At 40.9% G+C, this 13,042-nt stretch overlaps 2 protein-coding genes across 2 annotated transcripts; both read left to right on the top strand.

Annotated features, from left to right (window-relative positions):
* The first annotated feature begins 3,349 nt into the window (after positions 1–3,349).
* LOC111217948 (low choriolytic enzyme-like) lies at positions 3,350–7,829 on the top strand. Its single transcript, XM_022740006.1, has 10 exons — positions 3,350–3,456; positions 3,885–3,915; positions 4,004–4,069; positions 4,254–4,406; positions 4,727–4,844; positions 4,974–5,152; positions 5,436–5,517; positions 6,752–6,876; positions 7,139–7,202; positions 7,590–7,829. The coding sequence occupies exons 1-9, from the start codon at positions 3,394–3,396 to the stop codon at positions 7,192–7,194; spliced, it is 873 nt and encodes a 290-aa protein (XP_022595727.1). The 5' UTR covers positions 3,350–3,393; the 3' UTR covers positions 7,195–7,202; positions 7,590–7,829.
* A 933-nt stretch (positions 7,830–8,762) lies between these two features.
* LOC111219499 (low choriolytic enzyme-like) lies at positions 8,763–11,878 on the top strand. The gene is made up of 9 exons (XM_022742194.1): positions 8,763–8,791; positions 8,917–9,005; positions 9,295–9,354; positions 9,454–9,609; positions 10,419–10,539; positions 10,626–10,804; positions 11,308–11,389; positions 11,502–11,626; positions 11,829–11,878. Coding segments are annotated over exons 1-9 (843 nt in total). The 3' UTR covers positions 11,831–11,878.
* Positions 11,879–13,042: the final 1,164 nt, after the last annotated feature.

Below are 13,042 nucleotides of genomic sequence, written 5' to 3'. Positions count from 1 at the left end.
CCAGGAGACTTTCTGTCTCGGGCACTCTTGATTTCTGCTCGGCTTCTCTGCAGGCGGTCGTGCAGATGTTATCTGCTGGTGTCTCTTGTGGGCTGATGCTAAATAAACTCTAATGCTCTTCACTTTGGCTGGATAACTTTAGAGGAGACTGGTGTTGACCAGATGACTCTAAAGTTGTCAAAATCTTCAAAAAGGAAAACTTGATGATGATTCAAAAGTTACAAAATTACTCTGAGGCACTTCTGTTGCTTTGGTTCAGTTGGTCTTGACTTGGCTTATAAAAATAAAAGATCGCGCAGGTAGACAAAAATGACGTTACTTGGAGCTTGTGGCAAAGAAAAATAAAAGACGATAGAAGACATTCTTCCTCAGATCTGTGTCTGTGAAGAGAGTTCTGCTGGTCACTACCCAGGATTGGAATGTGGGTTGTAGTTTATGACTCTTATCTAGAGAGGGACAGAGGAAGGGAGGTTGGTGTGTGTGTGCATGTGTGTGTTGGGCGTGTGTGTGTGTGTGTGTGTTTGTGTGTCTGTGTGTGTGTGTGTGTTCATGCATGGCACAGAGGGGCCAGGATTCACACCTTAGTGTTAATCAGTCCTTTTTTGTTACTTGTCCTATACAAGAAACAATCAAATATCATTAGACAAAGTTTTATTGTTACAAACTTGAGATTTTGTCTATATTCTCCAGTTGTCTGGTGTCCATTGGTTGATCCTCTGGAGCTGACCCTTTGACCTTTGGTTTGGTTCTGTGTCTTTCCGACATGCTAACAGCATGAACTGTTTGTGAGAGAAGGGTCCTTTGTCTCTGTTTCCTATCAATTTGATAGTTTGATAATGGGAAGAGTAACAAAGTGTTAATTGTGGGTCCTTACAATGAACTTCCTTAATGGCTTGTGACTGATGCCAGGCCACGTATGTATGCTACACAGAGAACAAATCATGCAATACTGAAACAATTTCTCACACATTCTTACATCAGCAGACATGTCACAACACAAAACCACTCTCAGTTAGTCTCATTCTTGCAATATGAGAAGCTGTGGCTGCAACTGATGCAGAAGTCTGGGTGAGAATGCAAATGAATGACAAAACCAGAACCCCACATAAATCTATGAGTCCTGAACTGAAAGAATAATTGTCATAGCTTAAATATTTGATGTAATAGAAAAATCATATTCTGCACTTTTTATAACCTGGTTTTGCACTTTGTATGGTCTGACTTTGTATAACCTTGGACATGAATCTGTCCTCACATTGATAATCCTTTTTTGGTATTATGAATCTGTTTCCACATGTAAACTCCTTATCTGGTACTATCTGTTACAAACTTAGGGTCTTTGTCCTTGAGCACGTAGCTGCTTCTTTTGACAGTTAGCATGCATAATTGTTCACACACACACACACACACACACACACACACACCCACACACGCACACATCCTGACCATGCGTCCTTCTTCACTCTTCCTGTAAAGTCCACGTACACTCTTTGTTTGTTATCAGTCTGCGCTTACGCTCTGTGTGACTGCACACTGATCCTTTGCAAAGCTCTTATTAAAATATATAAATACAACTTGATCATTCTGTCAACTGTTCATTTTCAGATTTCCATCACATTAATTAAAATGTATTGGTACGTTTTAATACTTTTTATATGCATAAGAAGGTGCCTGTTATTAACAGATTCAAATTAAATTTCACATTTTTATGTAGTTCACAGTGGTGGAAAAATCCTAATTGATTTAATATGTATGAATTACATACTGTATATGTATGTACTGTATATGAAATTGTACCTGTTTTTTTATTTGTTTCTTAATGTAAAAATTATGCATTTATTTTTTACATTTGTACTTAGGGATTATTGTCATGCATAGTTTGTTTAATTACAGTAAAACATATTTTTAAACTGACATGCTAAAGTGTGTCAGATGTAGTCTTTATGTCGAGGGATCTGTTACTCAGATTAAAGCTGGAAAAGATTAAATCTGATTTTTTTGATAATACTTCATCATACTTATAGTATTTATGTTTTCATAGTCTCAGACAAAGTTAAAACACATGGCTTTAGTAATACAGAAACTAAATCTTAATGCAAAGCAATCAGTTTATTTCTTCTTGAGTCATTGTTCCTGTTTTTGCAAACACACATTGCAACTGTGTACACAATTTGGAGAAGTCCTATACACACAAAATAAGCTTTTGCAACTCTAACCTCTTATTCTATGCACACACAGGTTGTGTAAGTACACTGCTCAAAAAACACTCCATCAGAGATATCAATCTGTCCATTTAGGAAGCACAAGTGATTGTGAATCAGTTTCACCTGCTTTGGTGCAAATGAAAGTGACAACAGGTGCAATGCAGAGGCAAAAGGGAATGGTTTTACATGTGGTGTCCACAGACAGTGGCTCTCTCCTGATCCTTCCTGACTGATTCTTCTCTAGTTTTGTGTTTTGTTAGTGTCCTTGTCACTACTGGTAGCATGAGGCGGTGCCTGCAGCCCAATCAGGTTGCACAGGTAGTCCAGCTCCTCCAGGATGGCACATCCATATGTGCGGCCACAAGAAGTTTTGCTCACAGCACAGTCTCAAGAGCATGGAGGAGGAACCGGGAGACCGGCTGTTACACGAGGAGAGCTGGACAGGTCCAAAGAAGGGCATCAACCCATTTTGAGTTTTTCAATAATTTGTTCATCAAAATACGATGTGTGATTTAAGTGTTCCCTTAATTCTTTTGAGCAGTGTATATAAAGCACTGATGTCTTATTCTATGCAAACACAGGTTGTGTAAGTACACTGCTCATCATAGTATAACTGGAACATCTTGTCAATCAGAATAAGACATCAGTGATTTATATACACTGCTCAAAAGAATTAAGGTCTCTCTTGACCTTCGTCAGAAGCACGAAGGTCAAGAGAGACTGAAACGTTAGGATGATTAATAAATTGTGATGCTGAGCAAGAGCAGTGTTAAGAGCAGGATATTGTTCTATTCAAGACTGAAGTGACACTCTCCAACACACCTGTACCTAAGACATTTGGAGATACAAATATCTTCATCAAGGAAAATGTGTCTAAAATGATGCACAAGATATGGAATATTTTTATTTAGTGTAGGTTTGGAGCCATGTGTAAGTCTCAAACAAGATCAACATTATTAATTAATTAATTAGACCTCTTACATATCAATGAAAAAAGGTGGTCCGCTCCTGCCTGGCGATATACAGCAGAAATCCACCTTGTTACACAACCCAGTCTGTTGTAAGTAAAACCTGCAACTTTCAGTTGAACTGAATTTGTCAATACCTCTGTTTTCACCTTTATAAGTTAGAACACTTCTGCTTCTGACAGGCATCTTCTGGGTCTGCAGCTGCTGTCCTGTAACCAGCCATGATCCTCCAGACCGCGGCTCTCAGCCTGTTGCTCTGCTCTGTCCACAGTTTCACTGTACAGGTAAGTGTAGCAGCAGACACAGACTTCATCTGCTCCTCATTAAACATAGACATAGTCTGTCACAATTTGAAATGAAATGCAACTGTTGTGATAAATTTTATGTGAAGAATTTTTTATTGTCCCAAATTCAGTTTTGTTTCAATGAGCAGCAGTGAAAATAAATATTACATTAATACTGACTGACTGCTGAACTACTAGAGGAGGTTCTTGTCTTAATTGTGGGGAAATTAACATGAAAACTGTAGATTGCAAAAAGCAAAATCTGATTTGGTCTCTCATTTTATACTTGTTTTTAGATTGCATTACAATCAGATCCTATGAAGGAGTTCAATCATGAGTTAGAAGAAATGTTGGTTCACATCACCATGGCGTCATATCCATTTAACTGTATTTAACCAACTTTTTTTTTACTGTGTGTCTTTTTACAGGCTCATTTTGAAAAAAGTGATGAATACTCTGGTGAGACTTGGCTAATCTTCACACAGTGAAATGCTGCAAGTTTCACATCATATAACTGATAAATGAACAAACTGTTTCTGTTCCACAGGCAACACCATCGAGGACGAGGACTTGAGCGCCTCCACGCTGATAGAGAAGGCCAATGTTAATGTTGGTATGTTCATGTAACCGAGAACAGGACAAACATCATCCAAGCTTAAAAATACAAGTATTCATTCATATTGAGCATAATGCTGCTGTTACTGTACATATGGTACCGACCCAGATGTGACTTGACTGTAATATAGCAATGAAATCAAGTAAATTAAATGCAAGTCCATCCCCGTTTTGTTTTGCAGGAAAGAACTTGGATGAGCCTCTTGTGATGTATGGAGACATAGCAGTGCCAACTGGTTTCCAGAACGCTGATCCCTGCACCAGACGAGGCTGCCTGTGGCGTAAATCCAGAGATGGCAACGTTTACGTGCCGTATCGCATCTCCAACCAGTACTGTGAGTTTCAACCCTTTTGTTCTGATGCTGACGTGCTCATAGCCCACTGATATCATGTGCATGCTTAGTGGTGGCAGTACTAGAAGGCTGATCATTCGCTCAGCTCAGCAATAAGAGCTTGTTTTCATTTAGATCTGACTTTTATAATTCAGTCAAATGTTTGGACCCCTGATCGGTGAGGTGTTAAATCTACTGCCTTTACTCTTAGTTGTAGCAGCAGTAGTAAGTATTGCTGCTGAAATATTCCTTTTGATGAGGTGCTAGAATGAAAATGAGAGAAATACAACTCACTAAATGTTTTCTTTGTGTTAACTGTTTAGCCCGAAGAGAGAGAGATACCATTGTCCAAGGTCTGAGGTCATTCGCACGGTCCACCTGCATCCGCTTCACCCCCTTAAACAGACAGAGGGACTTTGTGGACATCAAGTCTCTCTCAGGGTATGGACCACACTGCCACCCCCCCTTCCTACTCCCCCACCCCCTTCCCTACATTCAGAGCTGGTAGACTTGTCTCAGGTCCATGAAAGCAGTGTGGCTCAAGGGGCTGTATTTACCGCTCTCTTTCAGGTGCTTCTCTTTCGTTGGGCGTCGTGGTAACGCTCAGACGGTGTCTTTGAGTCGCCAGGGCTGTGTCTTCAGGTCAGTCATCCAACACGAGCTGCTCCACGCCCTGGGCTTCAACCATGAACAGACCCGGTCTGACAGGGACGAGCATGTTCGCATCGTCCTGCAGAATGTCATTCCTGGTGGGTCACCTCACAGACAGTCCACACCAACTGTTGGAAAAAAAAGCTTTTATACAGAGTACAGATGTAACTTTAATAACGTCTTTGCAAAAGATACAAGTGATAAATGTATAATAAATACATTTCAACAGGTGTATAGTAGCTGGATGTGAATGAATTGTGACTTTGTTTCCTGCAGATACACTGTTTAAATTCTTCCTCAGTTACTGCACCTTTGACTTCTGACTGGTAAACTGTAAAGAAGCAGAGACATGTTTTGACTGAGCTGTGTGATCTCCTGCAGGAATGGAGCACAACTTCAGGAAGATCAACACAAGGAACCTTGGTACTCCCTATGACTACGGCTCTGTCATGCACTATGGAAGGTAGTGTCTCAGTTCTCCTATCTCACTTAATAATGATATAATACAATTATGATATCATGTAATACATATGGATAACACAAACACAAACACATTTTTAAAGTCTCTCTTAAAACAGTATGCATATGGCCTCATGTACATTGTTAACACTTTATAAATCATTAATAAGCCGTTATAACACATTAGATAAAAAGGCCATTAGTAAGATTAATGAGTAGTAAGCATTAACTTGATCTTGCCAAAGAGTGAGTCTGCATCAATATATGAAAACTGTGTTGTAACAAAGTATTAACAACTGAAATAATAACCTGATTATAAACCATTTATAAATCTTTTATAAGGTTTGTCTTATTGTAAAGTGGTAACGATGAATGATTACAGAGTCCAGAGCTACAATGTCAAACCTTTAAATAAAGTTGTTATTATTATTATTATTATTATTATTATTATTAATAAACCTATGATTGTGGCCACATGGAGGCAAGATGAACAAATTGTATACACTTGACATATTATCACCTTATAAAGTTTTTGTGGTGAATGTATTTAATGACAATTGCCTGTTTACAGATCCAGCAGATATCAGTGTTCCCTCTCTTTTAGCTCTGTGTTTGGTCTCCAACAGCTCCTGAGGGAAACATCTAAATGCTCCACTACGTTCACCAGCTGCTCTCTGACTGAGTCTGTCTGCTGTGTGCTGCTCAGCAGACAAACAGCAAAGAGCCAGATAGTTGGTGGAGACCAAAACCAGAGCTAGTCCAATCCAATCCAATTTTATTTATAAAGCACTTTTTAAAGCAACACTGTTGACCAAAGTGTTGTACAATAACAATAAAATACAAAAAAGACATAAAACACGTGTAAAAACAACAGTTATCCAATAAAAAGGCAACATCTCAGCCTGTGTCAGAAACCGAGGAAAAGAAGTGCGTTTTAAGAAGAGATTTAATAACAGGCAGTGAAGAAGCCTGCCTAATGTGTAAAGGCAACTCGTTTCAGAGATTGGGAGCCACAACTGCAAATGCCTGATCCCCTCTGAGTTTCAACCTGGTTTTCAGGACCACTTAGAGCAGCTGATCAGGAGACCTGAGAACAAAAGCACCACTCCAGATGAGCAGCCATGTCTGATTGCATGTTTTCTGACTGCTCGCACAGAGTTAAATGGTGTTCAGCTCTGCAGCAGTAAATTACAGTTACATTTGAAACCTCTCATCATGACTGTTTGTTTGCACCACAGGTTTGCTTTCTCCAGGAACAGGGAGGCAACCATCATCCCCATCCCCGACAGGAACGCAGTCATTGGCAGGGCCGAAAAGATGAGTCCTGTTGATATCCTCCGGGTGAACCGCCTGTATAGATGCAGTATGTACCTATTTACACATCCAACCAACTACCCCCCCAATCACCTTAACTAAATAACTACATTCTTGTTTCTATATATACTTACAGTTTATTTCTTCTAAGATACCTACATTTTCACTTGTCTCCCTACCTGGCTCCCTGCTAGCCCACCCACCCACTGACAGTACTCTCTCTTACCTTCTTCCTCCTGTACTGACAAAATGGACACATGGAAATGAAGCAGCTGTGACAAATTTCTCTTGTCCTTTGGAATAAATTGCAGATACAACTAATTCCAGACCTGATCCAGAACGTGTGCCAATGAACGAGTTCCTTTAGAGTTGAAAGTACGTTGTTTCACACTCGCTGTTTCCACACCATCATCAGTGTGGTTTAAAGTTTCCATCTCTTTCCTTTATACAGATACAGATACAGACAGGACACACAGGAAGTGTGAACGTACATTTGTGAGGCATTAATGTAATGATATACATCTTATGTTCATTTATGAAATTGCTTCCTATAATTAGTTAGAGAGTATAAGTAAAACCCCGTCATGAGATTCACCATAAAATGTATAAAACAGTTAAAACGAAAAGAAGAAAGATATTGAACCAGGGATGTTGTGTGTGTGTGTGTGTGTGTGTGTGTGTGTGTGTGCATATGTGAACACATTTTGCATATTCATCCAATATTTGTCAATATTTCTAACATCTCTCCTCTCTCTCCATCAGGGAATCCAGAGAAGAGGACGACTGATGCAGCTCTTTATCTCCAAGATAAAAGAGAAATCAAACTAAGGCTTAATGAAGACGCTTTAATTGAATTCAGAATGTAACACAATGAACATTTGTGCATTTCCAATGAGAATTGAAAAGTAGCAGCTCTGCATTGATTTCATGATAGATTTACACTTATATGAGAAACTGCTTGTTAGCTTGACTGAGCACAAATAAATAAAAAGGTACAGTGTATTTTTCTGTGTGCTGCTTCCTGTACATGTGTGAACCTGGAAACATATAAATGCCATACCAGCATTTACCTCAACCAAACATCTGAACCTGCTTGTGTTTTTTATTAAAAACACAAGATGAACATTCATGTAGAAGCAGAGCTAAGTGTACATCTGTGCAGGTGATCAGCAACATTCACAATGACAGCCATCATGAACAGGGGCCTGCTGGGTAAACAAGCACAGGTGATCAAACATAGCACATGTCAATGTCAGTGATAAGACCTATTCTGAATCCCAGACTCAGCAAAATATGTCCACATGCAAACACACACACACACAAATGCACAAACACACAAACACACACACACATATTACAGACACATACTATACGCATCGTGTTCTTGTCATTTTTACATACATCTCCATAACTGATTCTTTTTGTTGTCATCTGCATTTGTCCTTAATGTCACACTTGTCTTTCTTACATTATCTCACCAGTAAAGAAAAAAGAAAAATAACTGAGAAGCAGAATGTAAATGCAGCTTATTTACCTCCTCTCTGACTTAAGGTAATGGATACACTGATATCTTTTGATCTCGAATTAAAAGAAAGTGAAATAGGTTAGAAGTAGGATTCACTCAAATATTATCATCTATATTAAATAATATTTTCTACCTGCTTTTTGCCTTTACCACTTGGTTTAACATTTAACCAAACCCAGTTCATTTTATTCGTCAGCCCTGCTGCCACCACCACACTGGTGGAGAGAAGAGCACCCTGCAATAATTGGATGCAAAAACAAGTGTCCACTTCCCACACATATAGTGTAGGTATACACTGATAAGCCTGCTGGTGTAGCTGATTCCTCAAGGTTTTGTAAGGACTCAGATAATCCATATTTGGGCTGACCGACACAGTTAAACATATATAAAACCTGGAGTTCAAACCTCACATGCGCAAGTCCACACAGAATATCAGAAGGTGAGTTGAGCTTGCAGCAGAACCTGAAGCAGAGGTGTTCACTGTCTCTCTGTCTGCTCTCAGTTCAAACACCGTGTCTGTCCCTCTGAGAGAAGCTGCAGCTGATTCCTGTCTGTGTCCTGCAGGTCTGTTGGGATGGCTCGCATGTCTGTGTTCAGGTTCTCAGCCCTGGCTCTGCTGCTCCTGTCTGCCTGCTGCTGGGCCGCACAGCGAGGTAGGACCATCTCCAGGCCTGTTTATATCACAGTGTACATGTTATTGACCTGAGCCTCTTACTGTGCTGAAAGGTTCATCTCTGAACCTGATGTCTCTGTAACTTGATGTTTGTGATGTGAACGTGCTTTCATGTTGTGTTTTTATGAATTGACATGTTTGTTTTTTCACTCCCACCTGCAGGCAGGTATGTAATCCACTCTCACTATCTATTGTGTTGACAATAGCACAGTATGGGACTGGTGGGTTTTTTTGCAAAGTGAAATTGTGTTGTTGTTGTCACTGAGCAGAGGAGAACTCAGAGGAGCTGTCTGTCTCTGAGCTTCTGGAGAGAGCCAACAGTAATCTGAGTGAGTGTGAGCTGCTGCAGTCTCCATCCTTCTTCTTCTTCTTCTCATCATCTTCAGTCACTTCAACAGGTTTTTAAGCTGCTGTATGATGTGTTTCAGTCCGCTCCGACGATGGTCCCATCCTGACTGAAGGAGACATCGCTGTCAACAGCGAGGCAGAGAAAAACGCCGACCCCTGCACCAGCCGAGGCTGCAAGTGGGGCAAGTGGACTGACGGGAAGGTCTACATTCCTTACTACATCGCCAGTCACTTCTGTGAGTGTCAGGTGGAGGTCTGGGGGGTTCACATATGCTCTGTCTGTAGACAGCAGGGTTTCACTGCTCATGTTGGAGCAGCTTCTTTGTCAAAAAAAATTCAATCAAACATTCATCAACGTTCATTTCCCAGCATCACACAGACAGCTGTATGTTTGCTTCTTATTGTTGATAGTGAAAGATTATAGAATAAGAAATAAAGATTAAAAATACGAAAGGTAAAATGCAAGGATCCATGAAACCAGTGAACCAGCGTTTAGTTGCTCGTCTGATCAGCATACTTTACTCTTAAAGAATCTCCTTCACAACCCTACACATGGACCTGATTGGCCTGAATATAAGACGCCCCCGATGGTCAGATCCTCCTCTTCCAACAGCTGTTTTTGAAGATACAAACACTTTCAGACCACTCCTGCTGGCAAAGTTCTCAACATACAATTAGTCCAGGAAGAAGAAGAAGCCTTCATCATGGAGCCTTTCCACACAGCTTCTCTATCCATCCATCCATCCATCATCCATCCATCCATCCATCCATCCATCCATCCATCCATCCACTAAACATGGATGACTTACTATAAAATATTCAGTACAAATGGACTTAGCTACAAACATCCCATGATGCAACACTCTCTGTAGGAGCTGTTGTGTCACTTGTAATCTCTACATTCACAAATAATATATAATACATAATAATATAACACTGATAATGAAAAAAAAAATCCTGTTATATATCATGACCAACACGTTCCTGTGATTTCTTCACTGTGACATGGTCAAAAGCTAAATGTTGTGTGGTGTCGTCCTGTCAGCCTCCCGTGAGAAGGCCATCATCACCCGTGGACTGGAGTCCTTCTCCTCCTTCTCCTGCATCCGCTTCAGGCCCAGCAGAAGCAGCGATCGTGACTGGCTGAGCATCGAGTCCAAGGACGGGTAAGAAACTGATAGAAATGAACCGTCTGAGAGGAGAGGTGCTGTCAGACTTCAGTGTTCTTCACCTCCTATCTGATCCTGTGCAGCTGCTACTCTTTTGTCGGCCGTCGTGGTGGGAAGCAGGTGGTGTCTCTGGCCCGTCGTGGATGCCTTTACCACGGCACCGTCCAGCATGAGCTGCTGCACGCTCTGGGATTCAACCACGAACAAACCCGCTCTGACAGGGACAACCACATCAAAGTCCTGCTGCAGAACGTTCAGTCTGGTAATGGAGCTCTTTATCATCCCCAGTGACACATTAGCGAGGGAACCAAGTCAACTGCAGACAAGTACATTCAAATAAGATTCAAAAAAGAGACACTGGTCTGATGAGACATGAGCCAGGTGAAGAGATGAAACTGTTGAAAGTCTTTAGTCCTTTGAAAACACCATGTGTCCCAAAGCTTTCCTCCCATCAACCACCGTCAGGCTCAACAACTCCACAGGGAATAGAATTAGTCACATAAAGTGTGGTGGCTCCCTTTTGCCTCCTAGTGGACAAAAAGAGCCCTGACATCATGGTCACAGATTCTGGCACAACTCTGCTCCTACATGAGACAGAAGCTCAGTGTTTCAGTGGTTTTTCAATATAAAGCCATCAGCACCAAACCTTGGAGCTCTGCAGCTCGTTGGGATCCTTCTCCAGCAGCTCAACTCCTTTCTGTCCAGAGAAAATATCTCAACTTCAAATCAAACAAACACTGACTCTGTCTGCATCATTTCTTCTAGGAATGGAGCACAACTTCAGGAAGATCGCCACCCTGAACCAGGGCACTCCCTACGACTACAACTCTGTCATGCAGTACCACAAGTGAGAACAACTGGCTACACGTCAGCACTGCTGCCTGCTATGATACATGTATGTGTGTTGTGTGTGCAGGATGTGCTGTGGTTCAGTCTGACTGCTCTGTGTCCTGTTGTAGGAATGCCTTCTCTAAGAACAACAAGCCCACCATGCTCCCCATCCCTAACGCCAACGTGTCCTTTGGCAACGCCAAGGAGATGAGCCGCAATGACATCGCCAGGCTCAACACACTCTACCAGTGCTGTGAGTGTCCGCATGAGCGTGTTATCAGTATACACACACACACACACACACGCACACACACACACACACACACACACACACACACACACACACACACACACACACACACACACACACAGTGCCTGTCTAGAGCTTGTATTAAACTCTCTGCTGTTCCATTCAGTTTTTGTCTAATGGAGCTCTGTGCTGTTGACTGTTACAGAGGAAGCCTGTCCAGATGTTCTGATGGACAGAGCCGAGGGAATATTGTCGACATCATCATCGATCATCCAATAAAGTTACACTGACTGAAACACAGCCTCTTTGTTTGCTTTCCCTCACAGTGAACTAAACCAAGCTCATTCATTGGATATGAATGGAAAAAGGAAGTAAAAACCTTTTTTTAACTATAGTCTCAGGTTTTGGCAAGAACTTTGCTGAATTTAAGCTGATAGGTCTATAGTCCTAGACTTTTATGGATGAGAGAGACAAGTACTTCTGAAAGTGAGGGAGTCAAGGCCTCACTGTGCATTACTAATAGAAATGTTTCAAGTTCTTCAGTGTAAGCTTTTCAAAACCATTCCAGGTGCTTTGCCCACAGATAGCTGTTTTACAGTTTCCACAATCTCCTCCTTATTATTGGCAGGTCCAATTGTGCCTCAGAGAGTGCAGGAAGCCTCTGGGGGGGAAGAGAAAAGACAACATTTCTTCATTCACATTTCATGTCAGATCACTGCTTGGGTGTCAAATAGAAATTCCCGGTTCTCACCTCTAACAGCTGTCATTGCATTCATCCATTCTCTCTGTCTAATATATCTGGCCAGAAATTTCCCAGCCTCATCACCTTCTTTGAAGAGTCTCTGCCGGGCTCTAAATCAGTTAGATTGGAGAAATGGTTCAGAGATACTTTGTGTAAAATTAATCGCTGCAGAGGTAACTGGTTTTTCAAAGTGTAATTGCCTGGCATTCTTAAACAAGCCATGTTAAATGATGTGACCTTAAATAAATGCCTTAAAGGTTTCCCATGCCACTCCCAGAAATTATTCAAGGGTATTATCTTTATAGAGGTTGGTTTCTCTTCTCAGTGATTCCCTAAAGCTCAAGTCCAGTAAGAGAGTAGGGTTGCAGTTTATTTTTCAGTAGCCTGATAAGACGTAGCAAGCTTTACTTTGTATTAATTTAGACAAAAAATATAGACATAATATGTTCTTTAGTAGACAATGAACAAATAGTCATCCCTAATTAGACATCACACACTTAAATTATATAATTATTAACTGCACATAATTTCATATGTATAACATGAAAAATATACTATACTGTTACTAATTAGAAACCAAATAGGAGATCCTACTTGTTACAACCCCCAAAAAGGCTCTCTAAAAGGAAGAGGTCCAACATAGGCAAACGAGTCAATTTGTTTGAGCAAAAATCACT

This window comes from Seriola dumerili, unplaced genomic scaffold, assembly GCF_002260705.1.
Source record: "Seriola dumerili isolate Sdu_G_001 unplaced genomic scaffold, Sdu_1.0 BDQW01000003.1, whole genome shotgun sequence".
Lineage (NCBI taxonomy): Eukaryota > Metazoa > Chordata > Actinopteri > Carangiformes > Carangidae > Seriola > Seriola dumerili.
Note: the sequence above shows the minus strand (reverse complement) of the source record. Positions and strands in the feature narration are given on the sequence as shown.